At 39.0% G+C, this 22674-nt stretch overlaps 1 protein-coding gene across 5 annotated transcripts in view; it reads right to left on the bottom strand.

The window, feature by feature from the left end:
- TENM2 (teneurin transmembrane protein 2) overlaps positions 1-22674 on the bottom strand; it is a 1191402-nt gene that overhangs the window by 630911 nt on the left and 537817 nt on the right. The window contains exon 1 of one of the 5 annotated variants that reach the window (XM_070414455.1): positions 16936-17010. The exons of the other annotated variants lie outside the window; for them this stretch is intronic. Coding sequence (XP_070270556.1) covers positions 16936-16981 — 46 coding nt within the window. The 5' untranslated portion in view covers positions 16982-17010. Of the gene's footprint in view, positions 1-16935; positions 17011-22674 lie in introns of those variants that run through there. 5 annotated transcript variants of the gene reach the window in all.

A 22674-nucleotide genomic window follows, 5' to 3' on the forward strand; every position in this document is an offset into this window, starting at 1 on the left:
TCTTTTGGTGTATGGGATGATGCCCATCCAATTGAGCCACACCCACCAGTGCTAAAAAAATTTAATATGACTCTATGATTTATTTGGAAAAATTTAAAAAAAAAGTTCTGAAGAGAAGAAAGACAAGGAGAAAAGCAACTTCTGTTACATTAAACTTACTATAATCTTAATGTACCAAAATAGTGGAGTTAACAGTAAAATATAGTATATACACAAATATACCAGATAGAGCAGAATGCCTGCCAATAGGCTCTACTTCACAAGAGAGTTAATATAAAATGAGGTAAGAATTCTAATAATAGATTAACCTTTGGGGAAAATAGATCTTCATCTGACACATACCTTTTTAAACAGATTAAATTAATGTTATTATAACATTTAAAAAATTATAATAGGGATTATTTTAAAGATGAGAAACAATTCAATATATCTAAAATATTAGAAGACCTGATTACATAAAGATTTTAAATATCTTCATGTGAAAATTAAAAAAAAAATTGCTGGGATAAAATATTAACAATGAAAATGACCAGCATTAGCTTACCAGATCCTAAAAATATTAAGAATATGTACAAATATCCTTTTACAAAAAGTATCTATTTAGGCCTGTTGCCCATTTTTTGATTGGGTTGTTTATCTTTCTTTTGTTAAGTTGTGTGAGTTCCCTGTAAATATTGGAGATTAAACCCTTATTGGTGATAACATTGGCAAATATGTTCTCCCATGCAGTGGGCTTTCTTGTTGTTTTGTTGATGGTTTCTTTTGCTGTACAGAAACTTTTTATTTTGATGTAGTCCCATTTGTTTATTTTCTCTTTAGTTTCCATTGCTCTAGGAGCTGTATCAGTGATGATATTGCTTCGGCATATGTCTGAGATTTTGCTGCCTGTGGATTCCTCTAATATTTTTATGGTTTTCCGTCTTATGTTTAAGTCCTTTATCCATTTTGAATTTATTTTTGTGTATGGTGTAAGTTGGTGGTCTAGTGAAAACATACTCAATGTTACTAATCATCCGAGAGATGCAAGTCAAAACGACAATGCGGTACCGTCTCACACCTGTCAGAATGGCTATCATCAACAAATCAACAAATGACAAGTGCTGGCGAGGATGCAGAGAAAAAGGAATCCTCATGCACTGCTGGTGGGAATGCAGACTGGTGCAGCCACTGTGGAGAATAGTATGGATTTTCCTCAAATAACTAAAAATGGAACTCCCATTTGATCCAGTGATTACACTTCTAGGAATATATCCCCAAAAACTAGAAACACCAATCAGAAAGGATATGTGCACCCCTATGTTTAAGCAGCACAATTTACCATAGCTAAGATTTGGAAACAGCCTAAGTGCCCATCAGCAGATGAGTGGATTAGAAAACTGTGGTACATCTACATAATGGAATACTACGCTGTGGTAAAAAAGTAGGAATTCTTACCATTTGCAACAGCATGGATGGAAGTGGAGAACATTATGCTAAGCTAAATAAGCCAGTCAGAGAAAGACAAATATCACATGATCTCACTCATTTGTGGAATATAATGAACAACATAAACTGATGAACAAAAACAGATCCAGAGACAGAGAAGCATAGATCAGACCCTTAAACCTCAAAGGGAAGGTAGGCAAGTGTGGAGGTAAGGGGGGAGATCAAGCAAAGGAGTTGTATGCATGCATATAAGCCTAATCAATGGACACAGACACCAGAGTGGTGAGGGCATGAGTAGAGGGGGCAATAGGGGGAGAAGGACACATATGTAATACCTTAATCAATAAAGAAAAAAAGAATACATATAAATAAAGGAAAATCTCTTACATTGTTTTAGAAAAATATAGTAAAGCAGAAAATTCAGTGGAAAGTAGATCAGGAGAGCGAATGTTTAACCTCAATAGAAAGAATATATAAGTTAAGAAATAAACACTGTTATTAGTTATTACATAGGCAAAATGCTACAAAACGACACTAAACTATTAGCAGTATTTATTTTTATAGTGTAATTTTAAAGAATTTTTACTTTTACTTGTATATTTTCCAAATTATTTTATAATAAGCTATAATTTTATTTTTATGCTTATGAAATTAATGAAAGTTGCCTTTTAAAAATCATGGTACATATTTTAAGGCACAGACTTTGGGAGAACATTAATACGTTGTTTTTGAGTGCTATTTAATACATGAGAGAATTCCAACAGTGTAACAATGAATGCTTGGAACAAAATCCCAATTTTTAAAAAATATTTAAAAGGGTTAAATGAACAGATGTGGGTGAGATCATGTGGGGTATATATAATTGTTTTCTGAATTTTCCAAATTTCCCATAAGGACCATACTACTTTTATAGTTAGAAACTGTATATTTAAATGAAATCTGTTGATTTCTGTGGCTATCATAAGCTTACCAGTTTACCAGAGATTGTGTTTTCAAGAAAGCAAGGGATAGAATGTGGTATAAAATGTGGCATTCGGCATTCCTATGTCTGCCACACAACAATTCACATTTATTTTTGCATTCTGATACTATTTTTTAAACTACCTTGTCTTACAAAGAGTCAACCTTCATTGCCGATTTGCTGATATTACACAAATGTTAAATAATGTGTATATTGTGCATGAAGGGAGAGATAACGAATGACAAGTTTGTGGTTTTATAATGATGGTATAGATGATACATCATTCTCCCATTGAGAGGAACATTAGTGTCATCTGATTTTTATGTTTCTTGGCAGAACTGAAGGAACATTTCAAGAACAAAGAGACAAGATGAATTACATGAGACCCAAACCTGAGTGAAAAACAGAGGTCCACCTTCTACTTGTTGAATAATCGGGCACAATAACCTATATTGTCCTTTACAAAGCAGAGAGAAATTCTGCATGGGCTCTATCTGTCTCCTCTGTAAGTCTAGTGATTCCCTGCCAATGGTCTCACATATATGCTTTACAAAAAAGAGCTACTATTCTATAAGTAGGTACCTATAGTAGGTCTTATTTAATTTTTGTTTGTTTGTTTGTTTGCACTTCCCAAGTGGTTGGGGGGTGGTGGTTTGAAAAGGTAATCTATACCCAAGCATCAAAAGGAAATAATATCCTCTAACAATGCTTATTCATATCAATTCATTGGAATGAAAAGTAATTGTGTCTGTAGCTACATAATTATCTTCTAAAATGAATTTCACTCAATGCACCCAACTGATGGAAAGAAATAATACCATCACGGTCTGTCTAGAAATATGATAAGTGATATTTCAAATGAAGAAGAAACTCAATGCATGAATATTCAAGGCAGATACACAAACTATTCAACACCAACATACCACATCTAAACACTACCACCAGGCAGAGACTGCTAGCTGTAACCAGGTGGGCAATCAAGAAAGAACATAACGATCGGAAGAAATTTCCCCCAAAACACCAGTTTTCGACGGTGTCATCCAGCACACATTTTCATGTTGCAATCATATTGCGCAGTTATTCCACTTGTGATGAAACATATGGAAACTTAATTCTCTGAGAAGGTGAACAATAAGCCTTGGGAATATCACTCACTTTCAACAGATTGAAATGGTCTGACCACCTCCTGCCATTCCCTGCCTTTTTCCGAGCGCACATGCCTCTTTGGATCCCAGCGTGTGATTCTCATTAATGGCAGCAGAGGGGGGTGCCCGAGCTCTGGGGAACCTCGCGTGTGCATGAAACCAGCCTTCTGCAAACCGCCCGGCTCTCAGGCGAAGGGGGGACAAGCGGGAATTTCCCAGTTCCAGTAATGCTTTCTGACATTCAAAAAGGGAAAATAGTTACACCTTTCGCTGCATCACTGTGGGAAGCTAATTTGTTTTGACAGACTGAGAAGTAATCTGATGTTCGTATTTATTCTGAGGAAAGCTGTATTAGCTAAAAACAAATTTCATGAATAAAACCAGGGGTACATAATCAGACAGGTACGTCTACTGAGCATGTCTGATATGTAGGGAATTAAGTATTGCTCATAAAATTCTCTTTAAAGAAATCAAATTCCTATCCCTTGGAAAGCTTTCCCAGTGCCTCTCTCTAGCACTCCTAGGACCCAGGACACAGCTGTCTCCACAAACACATGGAAACATTATCCCCAGAACACTAGCGGGCATTGATCCGACCCGCTTGTCTCATGCTTCTCCTTCCAAAGGCCTTATAAATGATCTTGATTGAAGAGCTATTTCAATACTATTCTTGGCACGACAGTCACTGACCACCTTTCTGAGCTACAGCCTGTTTCACAACAAGCTGACACACCACCTTATTTGTTTATCTTCAGCTTATGAAAAGCTAGTAGTTAAAATTCTGTTTAAACCTAAGACACACCAAATTACTCCCCTTTCCAAACTCTCCCGGTTGGGAAAGGCATAGAGAAATATATTGGGCTGTAAAGATAATAGAAGGGGGGTGGGGAAACCCAATGAAACCACAGTGAGTGATAAGGGACTCAGAGTTACAAGTATTAAAAGAGATGAATTGCATTAACCCCTGCCCTTCCTCATTATATTCACTGCCCACTGGAAACAACAACAGAATTACTAAAATCCCACACTCTCTAATGGGATGGTAATAGGATTCAGAGGCCATTAGGGTAAAAGAAATCCATATTTTACACTGTAATAAGCTCAGACTGAAGATACTGCACCCCCACCCCACCCCAGAGATCAACAATTACTAATTTCACATTAACAAATCCACAAGCTACAAAATAAACCCAACTTAAAAAGTCAACGGTCTATTTTTATAATTGCATATAAATGTTGGAAGTAAAAAGCATCTCCCTAAATTGAAATACATTTTTTACTCTGATATTGATTTTTTTTTCTCTCATTCCAGGACACTTTGGAAATGAGGGGTACCGTGTTATGGGGTAGTTATAATTTTTTACAAATGGAATCTATTTTCTCATGGCAAGTGCATTTCATTTTTCAAAGAATTACTTTTTTATAAAAATATCTTCTTATTCAAGGAGAAGTATAAAGTATGTTTGGTATAAAGGATTTCTACTAAAGTCGTAGAAGAGGATTTGACAGCAGACTATTTGGAGAAGGGAGAAGAAAAGGGAGAGAGGCAGAAATGCACATCTGACATCATCCTCATCGGAGCCAAAATTAGGGCAAAGGGCACATTGCAAAAAAAATGAAACAGGTAGAGATTACGGTTGTGAACTCAAATAATTTAATATGCACATTGTCAGGAGGACAGTAAACTGACCAGCCTTTTAATGTTTACTAGTATAACTTAAAATAATTTTCTCATAATTTGATGAGCATTTGAATTAAATTACAATCGAAAGAACTTCTAGAATGGCTGGGAGGTTGTTTCTGTTTTTGTATAATATAAAGAGGCAAGGAATTTTTTGAAATGTTTTTGATGAGTTCTTAAAATTTCACCAGAAATGAAGAGAAGCATTTGCTCATTATTAGTCTCCACATGTTCCTTTTTTTAACTTTCCCTGACACAATATTAGAAAGTAAAATCCCTGGTAATACATAGCAAATACACCAAACTATAAAGTAATAGGGAGCTCCACCTCACCCTCCATTCTGGATCAAGTATGGTTTAGTTCTCCCTGCAACCTCTGTTGTCCTCTCTGAATAATAACATCATTCTAATGATGCTTTAACCACATAAATATATGGAGTAATCTCACCTTATACTTTTTATAAAATATTCACTCCCTCCTTTAGACAACAACAAAAATAGAAGACAGTGAGCACAGCAGTAGATGATAAATGTGTAAGGTAACTGAAAGTAGTAATAATGACAAAAGACCATATAGTAGTATGAATGCTCTTTCCACTGTATTCCTCATCTCTCTCACCAAGCTCATCACACATTTGTGAATTAAAAGGTATGAATATCTGGAATGTAGCTGAGTCAAAATCATAAAAGATTAAAGTTGTCCACCCCTTAATTCCAAATCCATTCGTAACCACATTTCAGGGTACTCTGAGAATACTTTTCTGCTTTGAGAGCATGGCTTCATTAAAATAGCCAACTAAAAAAAAAAACAGTAGTGAAATGGGTGTGCTGACAACTGCCCACGCTAGAAGCTCCTCAGTCATCTACATGTGTCCATCACAGAGAATAAAAATGTGGGAATCTCAGAAATCTCGTGTTAGAAAGGTAAACACAAGTCTCAGGGTGTTAAAACAAAGACTGGCACCTATTAGGGTCATTCAATTACAGGCAAGCAGGGATACCTCCATCTTATCAAATCAGGGACCTCAAAGACCTTATCAGAACATTTAAGAAGGAGAGTTGGAAAAGACAGCAGCAAAGTATGATTTGGGGGGAGAAGATTCTCACGTAAAGTGACCTCAGTCCCCTAGACCCAATTAAAAATAAATCAAATATAGGGGAGGGGACAAAAGTAGGTTTACAGTTGTGAGTATGCGAAGCACAGTTTATTCGTTTATTATTTATTAATTATTGCATTATTTATTTGTATTACAACTGCAAGCCTATTTAACATAGAATGAAGACACTTGAGGGAGATGTTGGGGCACAGAGGCAGGGGAGATGATGCCTGGGGACCCTCACTCAACTGGAAACTCCTTGAGGCTAGGACATATTTTGTATCTTCCTCATTTAATCACCTGGCAGCAAAGTAAGTAGATTGTTCATGGGAAGTGCTCCATCAATAGTTATTAAATATCTACTGGATATCTCTTGATTATGACTGAAGCCACACTCAGCCTAAACATTTTTAAAGAAACTCCATGTGATCACTCTCTGAAAATGCTTAGTAGGTGTTTGTTTTTGTGTAGGCAGCACTGATTTTGTGTGTATGTGTTTAAGATTGTAATGCCTTCTTCATTGCTCCACATCACCTCTTAGTGTCTTATGTATGACTATTGTTGTAGGCATTTATACAGAGGAAATGGAGCTAAAAATGCAATCTACTACAGTGTGAATACACAAATATGAGACCAGGTTACTGATAGATTAGTTCCAAGTGTGAGTGATATTAATGTGTGCAAGATATATTAAGTTCTAAGCCAAGGCATGTGACCTCAACTTAAATGACAATCATTCCTTCTCAAGTTCTGAGGAAACATGAATCCTGCTCCACTGCTTTATCCTGCATAGGATGGAGTGTGAGAGGCACCAGCAATGCTCTGATCAAATAGTTCATAACTACATGCCATCACTCTCTAAACTTTTTGTACATGACTGTTTTAGAGAAAAACTTGATAAACATGCTCAACTGTGAGGCAATTTGCTAAACTGTCAACTATTTTAGCTTTATATATAAAATAAATCACAATTTTCTACTACATTTCTCAACATTAGAGACATTTAGTTCACAAGAACAAACAGAATTGCAACTTATAAATCATGAAATCATTCATTCCTAAGAGTTGAGGAGGCTGAATTGGCAGCTAAAATAGAAATAGTGTTTCGGATGTAATAGCCAAGTGTTTAATAACAATTTACTGTTTTGCTCTAGTAACATTAAAAATATCTTCAGAAAGGGTTCTGTAGACTCACAGTCTTATAATAGACCCTAAGAAAGTAATTATAGCTTGGGTTTCTGTCAAGGTTATTGCCATGCAAACGTTCATTTATCTGAAATTTGCTTAAAACAAATAGATTAGATTCATTTCAGGAACAAGAATGACATGAATTTTTTTTTTTTTTTTGGTTAACACTGATTAATGATTTTAGTTCCTAATGTCATTAGTCGACTGATGATCATCATTTTACCATTTGAAAAATGGTCTCCAAAACATCTAGGTCTCATCTAGATGGGAAAGCCCGTTTCTTATATTCTACTGACCTCTAGAGATTACATGTGCATGTATATAAATCACATAAGATACATGGTTATAAATACATAAAACATATACATCTCAAATGCTGTATAGATTGAGAAAAGAAGGATCTTAACCACATAAGGCCATTTCGTTTTAGAAAAAGACATACACACTGTTTACACACACTTTCCAAAGAAGACCATATGCGCACATGTTTAATACTAACCGTGTTGACAGGACTTTCCCTGTGTTCTCGCCTGTATAGAACTCTAGAAACTGACTATCAGACAAATCAATCCGATCCTTCTTTAGCTTGTGACTTGCCAGCATAAGGCATAATAGAGAATTCCGACATACTAGCCTGGCTTTTCCATAAAGCCAGATTTATTTTTGGTAGGGACCACATCACTTTATATGATCTTTCCCCCAAAACCGTACTTGCTTTATTTCTGTTCAATCCTCCTCCTGCCCAGGCAAAGCATGCTGAGTGTAGAGGTACCTAGTAAGGCCTCAGATGGCTTTATAATCCTTGTCATTTTTCTCTCTCTCAGTGTTTCCAATTGTTAAATATATCCATGAGTGAAATATTCAACATTAAAATAATTTCTAATTCAGGACTAACTCCTGAACTGGGTAAGAATGATGTGTGGTTCATCTTCGCATCCCTGGTGCCTAGTACACTGCATGTCAAAAACACAGTATTTTTCCCAGGAATATGGCCACACCATATCTTACCAGGAATATACTCATTTTCTCGCGCTCCACTTCTGGACATAGATGTAGGTACAGATATTGAGATAGATACAGAGCTAGGGGTAGAAATATGCAAATGACATACACAGAATAACCACATATGTATATATTTATGTGTATATGCATATATGTACATAAAATATGCACACACATATAACTGAAAAGAGGCATTTTCTACATATACAGAACTTGTGACTAGATTTGTCAATGATTTTTCTAATAGTCACCAAGGTTTTCTATTTTCAGTTTTGTGTGTTATATTACTGTTTATTTTCTTATGTACAATATGGATTTAAAACTATTGGTTATTATTACATCATCAACTACATCTTGACACTTAAAAACTTCAAGGAGCCCTGGCTGGGTGGCTCAGTTGGAGCCACCTTCCTATACACCAAGAAGTTGCAGGTTCAATTCCAGGTCAGGGCACATATATAGGTTGTAGGGTTTGATCCCTGGTTGGGTACCTATGGGAGGGATTCAACTAATCTATGTTTCTCTCTCACATTGTTGTTTCATTCTCTCTGTCTCTCTCTTCCTCTCTCAAGGTGAGGACTAAAAAAACTTCAAGTAAATTTCTTTCTAATAAACTCAATTTTAATCTAATGATAAAAGAATATTTTTGGTATCAAAAGAGTAATAATGTTTATTGTCTTTTCATGTATTTCTGTCAACTATATTACACAGTATATATTTTATCACTTACATTACATAACAGATTCAGCAAGTAAACATATTGTGAAATTTGATTAGGGACTTCAAAGTGCAGCCAGTTACTTATAGACATATTTGTCACATAGGATAGTACAAGAGAGTGGTGCATTATTTGGTAAGACATGGTTACAGAGTGGCAGATATAACTATACAATTTTGAAAATGCCCAAGCTACAACTGATGTAGTGTCAACAATAAAAAAAAATATTTAAAAAAGAAAGGAGAGGAAATAAAATTTTGATTCTGTCGCAATATCCAGGAGATGGAATTCTGTGCCCTGTTCTGCAAACTTGGAAGTGGCTGGGAATGTCTGGGCCTATTGTGTGATTACAACCCCTCTGGCAAAGCCAGCTATGCAACCTCACACTTCAACTGATCACAAGATAAAACTCAAATTTATTAGAAAGAAATGTACTTGAATGTTGAAGTTTTTGAATGTTGAGATGAATTGATGATACAATACAATGACCAACATGTTTTAATCCATATTTTAAATGAGAATTTAAACAGTAATATAGTATATAAAACAGATATATCTTACAGGAAATCCTTCCATCCTCTCAGCCTAATTCTGGTATCTGGGAGGCTTTAAAATCCTTCAAGTACTTTGGGACTTGGAAGACCTCTAGAGGGTCAAATTCTAAATGTAAATATTTTTTTAAGGCTTGACTGTAAGTCAGCTGATGATGGAAATGGGAAAGTACTGGTGCTGGAGATCAATCAAATGGGGTTTGGGTACCAATAACCCACTTTTGTACTTAATTCTAGAGGAATATGCCAATCAGAACCCTGATAACCTACATAAGGTACACTGGCTTGACCCAAGCGGCCTTCTAAAGTTCCAGCTAGGCACACCATCCAACCAGTTAAGTCAAAATGGTAGTTGGTCTTGGTGTAAGCGAGGGAAAGGATATAACCTAGAACAGGGGTGGGGAAAATCTGGCACATGGGCTGTATAATACTCAAGATATCACTTAGAACGGACCTGTGGCAGCATTAGGAGTGAGTTAATTAAATGTTTGACCAAATATAGGAGGCTAATTTTTTAGTTGATAATTCTGTATGGCCTGTGAATGATGTTATAAATATCCAAATGGCCCTTGGCAGAAAAAGGTTCCCCACCCCTGATCTAGAACAATGAAACCAATTACTTAGCCTCATTCACTCTGTTTGATTTGCTTTTTGCTTCTTACAGTAAACATGTGGGTAAAATTTTGACATATCAACAGCTATAGAAAGCCATGATTTGTAAATAGAAAGAGACTCCCCTACCCTAAATTGAAATTCAGTTAACTTTTGTGAACAGTTTCAAAAACATAGCCACCCAGACCTTTTCACATAATTAGCTGTTCTAAAGTGTACTTCACTGATTTGGATTTTGCTGCTCAAATACGTCCTTCCCTACCATTAGCAGAGGTGCCCATGATTAGGGAAATGATTCACCTCAGGTAGTTAGAGAGAAAACAGGGGAGTCAGAGAGGAAATCAGGATAATCCCTGTGCTAGAAATTCAAACCCTAGACAATCAGGACTGGACTATATATGCAATTATGATTCTTCCCAATTAAGAGAAATTTGTAATCCATTCAGTTTCAAGTCTATAAAGTCACATTTCTCAAAAAAACTTATATTTCAGCCTCCAATGGCATAAAAAGTTCTTTTTGCTAGATTGTCTCCAATTACAGAAATCCTTCCCAAGTACAAGGCAGCAGAAGTGTATTAAACCTGTAGAATACCACGTAGCTGGCTGTTTCACAGAGCGTTACAGCACATGTGATCTCGATGCATGATGTAATACTACTGAAGCAATTCACCACAATCTGATAACACTATTTGTTCAGCTCACAAATGTTGTCTTACATATTGGGGGGGGGGGGGGGGGTGGTAGATTGTCTTTGAACAGAAGGCTCAGAATAGTAAGCAAAGGGAGGTACACATAGATTTATATTCACTTTAAGAATCCTGTTCCTAACCCCAACACACACACACACACACACACACACACACACTTCATGGGTAAACAAACATAGGACTACAATAAAGTCAATAGATTTCTGGTCTACCCAGCACTAATGGAGTGACTGCAGTGACCACAGATGTGCGAGTCAGGAAAAGGTTTGTCCATAATGGTCTCACAGAAGGACTGGAGTCATGGTGAAAAGACAGCTCCAGTGCAAGATTCAACATTGTCACTGCACAAAAATGTGATTGGCACCCAGCAAATAACACATATTAACAGAGTTGTAAATTTCCATTGTATTACTACACACACTTCCAGTGAACATAAGGATGTGTACGTTATGGATTTGTGAGTGCTTATTTTTTTCCAGGGTTTCCAGAACCCTCTGCAAATACACAGAAGCAAATCCGTCAAACAAGGCAGGCTGGAGGAAACAGGGAAAAAATACCCACCTACGTTCAAGGTACGAAACAATAATTTCTATGCCTTTGGGATCTATTTTTTCCCTTGCATTGTAGTGCAGTCAAGTGTATGAGTGATGCCTTTTGTGCTTGATAATGTCAAGTGTGAATGTCATGGGCAGCCCCCCATCTCTGATGGTATTCAAATGGTGGAGAGATGAAAAGCTTGGAAAAGGTAAATGGAACAAATCAGATTAAAGTGGTTGGAGGACAAGGCAAGACACTCATTTATGGCTCCGTTTCCAGGTGCTGTTGCTGACCCTGTCCACCTGGATAGGCTGCTTAAATCAACGTCTGGGGAAAAGAGTGGCACTCCACTTCCTTAATTGTGCTAATAATTATTTTTGCTCCTTCTCATTATGAAGTCTATTGGATGCAAGAAAATATTTTCTGTATTGACATTAACTTTCTATTGTATAGGTAGAGAAGTCTCCACAGCTGAGCTCCTCAGTTGAATACACCAGGCACCTAAGGGTTTAGGGGTAAGTTAGTCAGGTTTTTGAAAGTAACTGACACACAGGCAATTCAGAGTGGCAACTAATTCTAATAAATAAAGTATATCCCTTTTCAGAGATATGAAAATCCTTGAAGGTCCTAAAAATCCGTCCTAATCAATGTCAGGAAATGGGAGATGCCCGAAACACTAAGTGATTGCCCCAAATAGTAGAAAGAAATAGCACATCTTCTAAACTACAGGTCTCACCTCTGACGAAGGGTGAAGGCTTGTCTTATGAAAACAGATGCATATACACAAAATCCTTGCCTAATGAGGCCATGACATCTACAGTACACACAAGAAATTGCAATAATTATAATAGGAAGGTGTTTCTCAAAGCTGCTCTCCCTTCCCTCCAGAGTATTTCTCAACCATACCTCCCAAGTTTAGGCTAATGCAATGGACTATTCGCTGCTTTCCAGTCTCTACTCTACTCTGGAGGTTCTTGGTGTCTTTTTTTTTTTTTAACAGAATCCCTAAAAGGCAAAGCAATATCCCATCAAGAACAGTACCTCCTTAAGGCCACAGTATAATGGAGAGCAGATGGCCCCTACATAAGCATTTCAGCATCTCTTGGGTGGGTGGAGGGCATAATAAAGACCCACAATTCCACTCCTTCCCCACTCCCACAGCAAGAGAACTCCTCTGGAAGCTGCCAGATTACATCCTGGTGGCTACTACAAACCTTGATCTGACATTCAAGGCCCTTCAGCATACTGACATTGGTCATTCTTTTCGGCATTATTTCCTCATTATCCCTCTGATTTTGCTCATCAGGATTATACTGTGTTTCCACATTTCACTCCTAATTCAAAGGCTGCCACCCTCGGGATCCCCTCGACCTGTGGTGACCTTTCCTCTCAGCTCTCCTAAGAAGGGAGTCAGGACCTGGCACCTTTGAACCCACTAGGCCATTCTCTGAGTGTGGTTCGCATTGTCAGTCCTCCTAAGGCTCTCACCTCCTAAGGCTCTCAGTGAGAGAACGGCCATTTGTTGTTGTTGGAGGTGTTGTTTGTCCTGTTTACTTCAGAGTACAAGTGCTTAACAGCTCTAATGAAAGTAGAGAACACCAGAAGTGAGCAGCAAACAAACCAGAAGAACAAACCCAAATCTCTCCCCAAATTATATAGCTTTTCTTATTTAAAGACAGAAAGAAAAACAATAACCACTATGGGTTAAGCACAAAAAAAATATATTTGAATCAAAACCAAAAAAAAGGAAAGAAGGAAGGAAGGAAGGAAGGAAGGAAGGAAGAACATCCTTACCCCAGTGGATTTCTAGTGCTAATTACAAAATAGGAGTAGTTGACACTCACGCCTTCTAAATATAAGCTTTTTTTTTTTTCCTCCCAGAAAAGAGAAATGAATGGGTGTAAAATAAAAACATCCTATGGAGCATTTCACACCTCAGGAATAAACTGACAAAGAAGGACTTCCATGCAAAAGAAAAAAAAAAAAAAACCACCAGGAAACAGCTTGGACTGCTTATGGTAAGAAAAAACAGAAAGCTCTAGCTCCTAGGTTGTACCCTTATCCTATCTGCAAGTGCTTTTGTCATATTCAAGCATGTCTCTTTCACAACTGAAATTGGTTAACTGATCATTTCCAAAAATAAATATTCCCACAGATCGAGGTCATTGCTTGCCTGAAATTGCATCAGTTCGTGTCTGTGTACCAAAATCCCAGGCTCCTCAGGGATGTCTTTGTCATTTTATCAGAGTGATCACCAGCGGACGAGTTTCAGCGTGGGTCCCCTCGGCTCCTAGCACTGATGCTTGCTCTCTGAATTCCTCTTTTCTCCATCAAGCCTGGTGGCTTTGGCTTTGGAAATCTGGCACTTAATATCCAATGTTAATTACATTTCCTAGTCTGAGGAAAATCCTATTGGGCTAATTTTTCAAAATCATATAATGAAAGAACTTCACTGACAAACCATGTAGGGTTGTGATTGTTTTTTTTTTAACAGATAGATCTATTAAGCATTTAATATTCAGTGGGAAAACAGTCTCAGAGCAATGAAATTCTATTACTTTAGAGGTTGCATGCTTTTAATTTCTTAATATTTCATTACATGTTGGCAACTGGTGCATATTTTTATAATGCGTTTGATCATTACTCTTCTCAGGGTATTCTATTTCAGTTCTCCCTCTGACATCATATTTGCATGTTAAAGGGTTTTAGCATTCAGGGATGAAATGTTCTGAATAGCAATGTGCAGTTAACTTGATTTTTTTTTTTTTAAATGGAAAAAACAGCAAACAGATTATATATAGGGACTAAAGAGAACAATTTCATAATTTTAAAAATTGAACTCAAGTTTTAATAGCTTTCTTCTATAGACCATCATAAAAGAGAATGATTCAATATAATTCATTAATTAGCAAATTATGCAAAATGCTACCAGCAGAGTTTGGGGAAAAGGATCTTTTTCATTGGTTTGTATACGTCTACTGCATTTCATTTTTTTTCTGTAAAAACATAATAATCTTTTCTTTGCTCTCCAGCAACATCTACTGGAAAAGTCAGAAAAATGCTATTTATATGACTCAGATAGTTTGAGGCAGGATAGTTTTGGTTACCATCTGCTTCAAAGTGTATGCTGAACTACCAGCCAGTGGACAGCTGAATGGTTGCTGCCTACTTTGGTTCCAGTCAGATTTCTAGGACAGCCATTCAGGGATACACATAGCCAAGCCACAGCTTCAAATGTATCATCTGCTCACCTGGAAGACGTCGCTTTCACAAACACAATGCATCTCTGATGCAGGCAACATATATCTCCCGGCCCATCTCCTCAACACTTACCACTGATTTAAGAAATCATCACCATTGTCAGAGGCAACACAACACTCAATAGTTTGGCACGGCGAGAGTCAGAGAAAAGGTTTTCTGTGAGCCAGCGATGTACAAACACGATTGAATGGGAGAAGTGCTACTTTAAGGTTCTGCAAAGTTTCGTAAGTTGGTAAAAAGAAAACTATATGTGCTGGGATTTTAAGAACTCGCTATGCTGTCACCAGCACGATTATGGCAGCCTGCAGCAGTTTCCTGTCCCTGTCCACATCTTCCCCTGGTCTTTTAACCAGGATGGGAAAATTAAGTGTCCCCACAGAACCTCCACTGGAGATGCTCTCGAGGATGATGTCTGATGAGGCCCATATTCCGTTTGGGGTCCACTCCCGCCTCCCCCAAATTCAGCAGCTCCCACCTGGTGTCCTTAGAAAACTGGATTCACGGGCTGCACCCATAACATGCCATTAGATGGATGGTCTGGCAGACACGACACATGCCAGGGTCTGGTTTGGAGGAGCAAGTCCAGTGTGGAAACTCGGGGATAAAACAATCTTATCACCAAATACATATATAAAACACCCTCTCACTCATGGTTGTTGAGCTCGACAATGCCACGGCACAGCAGTTCTCCCGGCCACCAAACCTGGTGAAAGCTCTAAAGTCACCTTTCTGTGTCTCATGCCGGAGAAGCATTCTTTGCACAGAATTGTGTACTTTTAATATTCCGATTTCCACATCCAGGAAATAATCATCTAAAAATTAATCCAAACATGTCAGGTGACACCCTCGATCAAAGTCTGAATATGATTTGGATTTCTGTTATCCTTAAATGAAACTCTAGCTAATTGGATTTTTTAAATATTTTTTTATTTTGCATTTTCAAATCTCAGTTCATTCATGCCAGCAATACAGGTTAGCAGCAGAGGCAATGAACACACAATCAGCCAAGACTGATGCTAGAAACAAATGTATCAAAACTTTAAAAACCAGCAGCAGCCACCAGAACCAGGTGCCGGGAGCCTAGGATACGTTGCATTTTCTATTTGTTCAGCGTTAGAATAGATGTGAACCTTTTAAACTCCTTCCCAACGCTCTTTACAGGAGAAATGCCATCAAATATAATCCACAACTCCCATTCATAGCGCACAAAAGGGACAGGTTGCTAGCAGCCACCTACAGTGCAAATCCACATGCATTCTGTATTTAGGGTCTGAATGCAAAGTTCCGACCTGAGGGTGATCACTCCCCTTCATTATGGAGCCCCTTAAAATCCAAAAAAAGCTCATAACACAGCACCCCCAGAGTTAACTCCCATTTCACCCTGTCCTCATTTAGCTCCCCTAATTATTTACTGGATCCTTTTCTGAAACATGCCCTAGCCTGATGTTTTAACTTTATGTTGCATTCGGGACAACGGTTCATCTCCATTTATGAAACATCAACCTGACCCAGGTTAGGAGGTATAAGCAGCGCTTCACCCCCAAGATCCAAACCAAACACACGCCGGCAGCTGACTTAAATAAACTCTACTCTGGCTTAAACCTCCAGTGGAAAAATTATTATAACGCATCAGAAGTTGGGTGGGAAGGAAAATTTCGAATGCCGGCTCTCTCTCCCAGCGTGTAGGTCCCGGAGTTCACAAAAACAGGATCAATTGGATTATTTTATTTTCCCGTTAGCTCTTTAGAACTGAACGTAATGCAAAGTGCTACGCTGATCAAAAGCATCTTTCTCGTCTCTTCCCCTTAAATAAAAAACGGAGGCAAGATCATTCAGTATAAATGCATTTACTATACAAATCTATTTTCAATTGAATTTGCTGCATGCTCTAATTCGTCAAAATTAATACAGGTACTTTCTACGTTAAACAAAAGGAAGCCGGCTGAAAGACCACGGGCTTCTGCCGCGGACGCCGTGCTCAATTACAAAACGGTGCAAACAGAGATTTCACTAAAGCCACTCGGCCAAACCCATGGCTGGGCGCTCTTACCTGTCTCTGCTGAAGGCTTCCTTCCCTTGTTAGCAGCGTGCAGCATCTCTAGCTCGCCCCAATCCTCACCACCGGTCTCCAATTACACCGCTCAATCCACCCCCCGCCCCCCGCCTCTCCTTTTTCTCTCCCCCACCCCACCCCCTTTTTTTCCTCTCTCCCCAGCAAGAAAATGCTTATGGAAAGTGATTAGTTTTTGTTGTCCCTTTTAAGTCCCTCCTGCGGGAAGGAACAGGGGAGCAATGTGACGCCACCTTTTAATCTTTTGTAAGAGTGAAAAGGCAGGAAAGGAACGCTCGATCAAACTGAGCTGCACACATGACTCAAACTCGCAGGAGAGGCTGCCGCTGCCTGGCCGAAGCACCGCCAGGCTGGAGTGTAAGAACAGAGGCGAGGAGAGGGGAGAGTCAATGGAATGTGACAACTGTGAGCATCAAAAGCAGGAGGAGAGGGAGGACAATGAGCGAGGGAAGGAAGGAGGAGAGAGGGAGAGAAAGAGAGAGTAAAAGATGTGGGGGGGGGGGGTGGAGTGGGGGAGAGAGAGAGAGAGAGAGAGGAGAGAGAGAGAAACACGGGAAAAGACAGTGGGTTTCAGGCAAAGGATTCTGAGAATAAAGGCACAGAGCAGTGTCTGGCGGCTTCTGTTTTTATCTCCGCGAGCATGATACACTGCCTCTCTCATTTAGACACACATTCGTGCATCTTCCAGGTTAGAAACTGAGATCATCTCACTGAGTCCCCGGTTTTGTCTGACTGAAATGTGCGGTGTACCTGTGATTTTTTTGGGGGGGCCGGGGGGTGCGTTTAAGTGCAATGTATTCTGCATATTTATTTACGTAGGCAACAATGAAAGCTGCTAATTTCTACGGCAATTTGCAGCGTAGTTTTACTGGCAGATGGAACTCTACTTATCATAACTGCTGACAAACTGCCACGGGTAAACAAAAGAAGGAACAAGTGCTTCGTCTCAATAATGGTCTCGGAGAGAAAAAGCCCACGCCAAAATATCAGCACTCGCCAAACCCGTGTTCCCGGGGAGAGTTGGAAAGGCGCGTTCTCTCCATTAGTTTTATTAATAAAGGCAAAATGAAGGGGCGGGGGGGCAAGGTGTGTGCAGGAGAAGCTATTAGGAACGTGAACCTGACATTCCTTCTGGTCTCCCTCCCACGGTGACAACAGGCTTGCTTTCTGGAGTCCTGGAACAGAGTTTTGGAGTCACTATTCCTACAGACTTTTCCTGAATCTTTCCGCCTCCCAGTACCATGTTATGGGAGGTTCCATTTTTAAAACCAAGTCAAAAAGCAATGATTCCCCAATTCAAACGGTTTCCAATGGTGTTGCACCAGCACTGGGCCATCTCTGCTCATCTCCTGCCCCCGGGGGGCTAGCACCTCACAGTGAAATTCCCCAAGTGACCTCTCTTCTCAGGATGCACATTGCTGATCCCCAGGGGAAGTGTGTGGTCCAAGTTAAGATGCTGGTGAAAATGACTACCTGCTTCCTCCGTTGACCTGGCTGAGGCGGTAGTGAGCCAGTAGGAAGAGGAGGCATTTCACTGGCCATCTTTTAGAAATTTAAGCAGCTTTGAAAACTAAAGGTAAATCCATGTGTCCTACTTGTAAGAGATATTATTTTGAGAGGGGGAAAAAAACCCTAAAAAAATTACCACTCAGTTATTTTACTTCAACTATGGTGTGTCCCAAGCATATACCACAGACCTTGGGCATCTGGTATTTTGAAGTCCCTATGTCTGCCGCCAGATATAGAGTGAGAAGCGGTCCAGGAAAAAAGACCTTCCTCCTCCATCCTGGCCATGCTGTACCCAAAGAGGGATTGCTTATTCTGGTTCAACCCGAAGTGTCATGATTCTTGCGGTTTGGCAATAGGGAGAAGATCTTTTTAGCTTGGACCCAAATAAAGAAGTAACAACTCCCCCCTCCCGCCATGTGATCAACATGAAACCCTATGTATCATGAAGGCAAAGCAGAGACTGGAGAACACACAGGGGCTGAGCAGAAGGCAGCGGGCGGGCAGGGAACCCAGGTCTCGGATGGAGCGGGAAAGAGGCTACAGGGCCAGCGAGGAGCTAGGGAAGGGGGCCCCCGGGAATCCAGAGTTCTCTGCGGACATTTCTCAGGGTCTACTGGAAGCAGCGTCCTTTAAGTGGCATTATTGCTATAGGTCCTAGAGTTAAAATTAACTTTGTACGAGGGAGTGAGTAGATTGAGAATATTCTGCCAATAGAAATAAAGACCCTGCTGCAAGAATACAACTGTATCATTGCAATAAAAGTGGGAGAGGGGTCTGGGGGGAAGAGACCAGGGTCAGCAAGACAAGGTCAAGGCAAGATAAAAAGAAATCTAGGCCACAAAGAGATTGGTAAAAAGCTCTACATGACTATCAGTGTTGTTGCTTATGTTTTGTCACTTCCTGTGTGAGGAAGTGGGCGCCTTGAGAAGACGTTTACATGTTGCTATATATGATTTATTTTTAAGATATCTTAGGGGGGGCTATCAGATTAACCTGGGGTGCCAATGTTGGCTCAAATGACATCAATATTTCTTCCCAGAATATGACTTTTACAAGACTTCTCTGTGGGAGAGCTTGATGTTTGTGTGCTTATACTGTGGTGTTCACAGTGGTCCAGTGCTCCGTTTTGGGAACCAGGCTTTCCGGGATTGAATCTTAGCTCCACCGCCAGCTTGCTGTGTGATCTTGGCTAGGTTATTTTGCCTCTCTGTGTGAAAATGGGTGTAATAATATTATCTGTTTCACGGGAGGCTGCCATTAGGTAAAAATAATGTATGTGCTATGGGGAATTCCTTTCTTAGCACTCAACAAGTACTTTATGAATGCCAACTCCTATTATCACCAAATCTTCCCAACAGAATTTGTTGTAATAGCGCAGATAGACAGTGTTTTATCACCCTCAAAGTAAGCCCTTTCTCCCCATTCTTCACCTGTGTGCAGTGAACACATCTGGGGCCTTGCAGGGCTCCTTTGTTTCCTTCCTTTCTCTCCCATCCCATTCTCCATAACTATCAAATGTCCACCCCACCCCACGGCTCTCAAAGTTATTCTTTCATCTCTAGGCTCCTGATACCTTCTAGGCCTGGCCATGTGTGCCTGGACTGTTGCAATCAGCCTTTAATGGAGCGCTTCCCCATGCTTTTCCTTTCTGTCCCAAAACACATGAAGGGTGACAAAATGAGGCACCCCCTCCTCCGGGGACATTCCGAGGGTCCCGCCAAAGACCGAACCACAGTGTAACACCACGGCCTTCCCGCCCTTGAGAAAGCACTTGGAATTGCCGTGAAGGAGCCTGATGTTATTCTAGGAATGACCTTGAATCTGCTCTAATGGAGAAAGCAGCTAATCTGTGGCAAACCAATACTTTACTATTAGTGCCTTGTTAGTTGTGACACTTCTCCCAACTGTCATGACACAGCGATGGAAAACAGCCATTTCAAGAGGATTTCTTTTCTTCTCCAATTCATCCTTCACGAGCCAGAATAACCTTCTTAAAATGCCACTCTGAATGACATCTATTCCCAATAGTTATTGATTGGTCAATTGAAAGTCTGTTCTATTTCATCACCTTATGCATCGGCTTAAAAAATCTTCAAAGGTTCAAAAGTGTTAGTGAAAATTCATCTGAAGAAACAAAGAGCACGCAGAAAAAATGTAGGGAAAGAATTAAAAAAGGTGTGTCAGGCTGATGATAAAATGATCATGTTACTTTTCTGGAAATTATCATATTTGTGGTTATTGTCAGCCCTTTAAAATCTGAAATTAGTGATTTCTTATTTAAAATAAATATTAGTTTTTATAAGAAAAAAAAATCCTCAAGCGTTCACCATTCTTTAGAGAACAAAGTGCAGTTTTCTTTGCCCTCATATTTAACCACCTCTGTGGTTTGACACCAACCTACCCATGTAAATATTCATTCTATCACCTCCTCATAGGAGCTCCCTGCTCCCTCAGCCTGATCCTCACACATTCACACATTTCTTCCAAAGCCTCATGCACTTTCCTTGTTCTTTCTAGAATGTCCTCTTCTCTTTGATCACAACATATCCAACTCCTATCCCTTTATCTAAGACCAGGATAAGTTACATGTCCTTTGCAAACACTTTCTTGACCTTCCTACATTTACAGCGATGACATTGTTTTAATCATAGTAACTACTCAAGCGCTTAGCTTTAGAATTCTTCCTAGTTCTAAATCTTGGCCCTGAAATTTGCTTTGTAATTGTGGAATATTGGTCAAGTCCCCATCCTCTTTCAAGCTCACTCCCCTCATCTGTAAAATATTGTTATAACAACAATTTAATTAGCTAAGAGAAGTAAAACGATTAGCACAACAGCTAGGCTACAGCTAGCACCCACACAATAAAGAGTAGCTAGTAATATAAAAACTTATTATATGACAGCGATTTGGCATTGTTCCTAATTTCTTAACCTTTCCACAACCCCTGAAATGGCTGTTGTTAGAACCATTTTACAGAAAATGAAACTGAGGTTTAGTAAAATTAATTTACCCACTGTCACAGGAGGATATGTCAACCATGGGATGGAGTGATTCTTCCAGTTATTCCTACCCACACCTATCATTTCCATCTTAGCCCACACTGCATTGGTTTACTATTAATTGGGCGTTCAGGTTTATGCTCTATTCTTTCAATGATAGTATAGACTAAATGAGAGCAATATTGGTGTTTAAGCATCTCTGAATCTTTATTATCTTCCAGACATCTTTAAATGAAGTAGCTAGCTCACTCAGTAAATGTTTGTTGACTCCTTGTTCATCTATGTTCATGGGAATTAAAGTTTTAACCATGTGTAAAAATTCAGCAACACTTTTATAAGGAAATGCTGTCCTCATCCTTTCTATGGGAACCATCCTAACTAAACAAAGTAATATAAAATACAAACATTACATATGAATGGTGCATGTAGATAGAAACAAAAGACATTCTTCCCCTCCTCCCCCCACACAACTGTACAAAAGTGATATTCACCAATTTGATTGGGCTCTTCATGCCTGTCATTTGTATTCTGCTTAAAAATGGGGCCCTCATGCCGCCCATTCCTTGCATGGGAAAGTGGAGGTTATTAGCTGAAAGTCATCCATTTGAGGTTACAGAGAAAGGTAGATATAACCACTCAAATACCATGGTCCTCAGTCACTTTTCCATCTTACTTTTAAAATAAATAAAATAATTATAATAATTATATTCTCATTTATTTTCTTTCCGAATAAGTCTGTACAATACTAAAACAACCTGGAATGACATAAAATATTCAATCAAACAATTGACTTGTTTTGTTTATACATATAAATAAAAGGTATATCTGCCTGTATTTGCACAAACAAAAGCATTAAAACTGACATGCCCTGTGTGCCCTATGCAGGATGATCAATGGTATCAAACACTTAACCGTTCTTTTGATATTTGCATAAACTTCATGATGTCAGAATACATTGTTGTTCACTGCTACTTTCCTATTATGTAAAGTAGTGACTAACATACAGTAGGTGTTCAATATAGGTCAGTGATGAACATATGACATGCAAACTCATTTTTTTGGTTGATTTTTCTTTGTTAAATGGCATTTAAATATATAAAATAAATATCAAAAATATGTCTTTGTTTTACTATGGTTGCTAATATCAAAAAATTTCTATATGTGATACGGCACCAGAGTTACGTTAGGGTTTTTCAAAATGCTGACATGC

The sequence above is a fragment of the Myotis yumanensis genome, unplaced genomic scaffold (genome assembly GCF_028538775.1).
Source record: "Myotis yumanensis isolate MYYU_CA2020_CCGP unplaced genomic scaffold, mMyoYum1.0.hap1 SCAF_5, whole genome shotgun sequence".
Taxonomy (NCBI): domain Eukaryota; kingdom Metazoa; phylum Chordata; class Mammalia; order Chiroptera; family Vespertilionidae; genus Myotis; species Myotis yumanensis.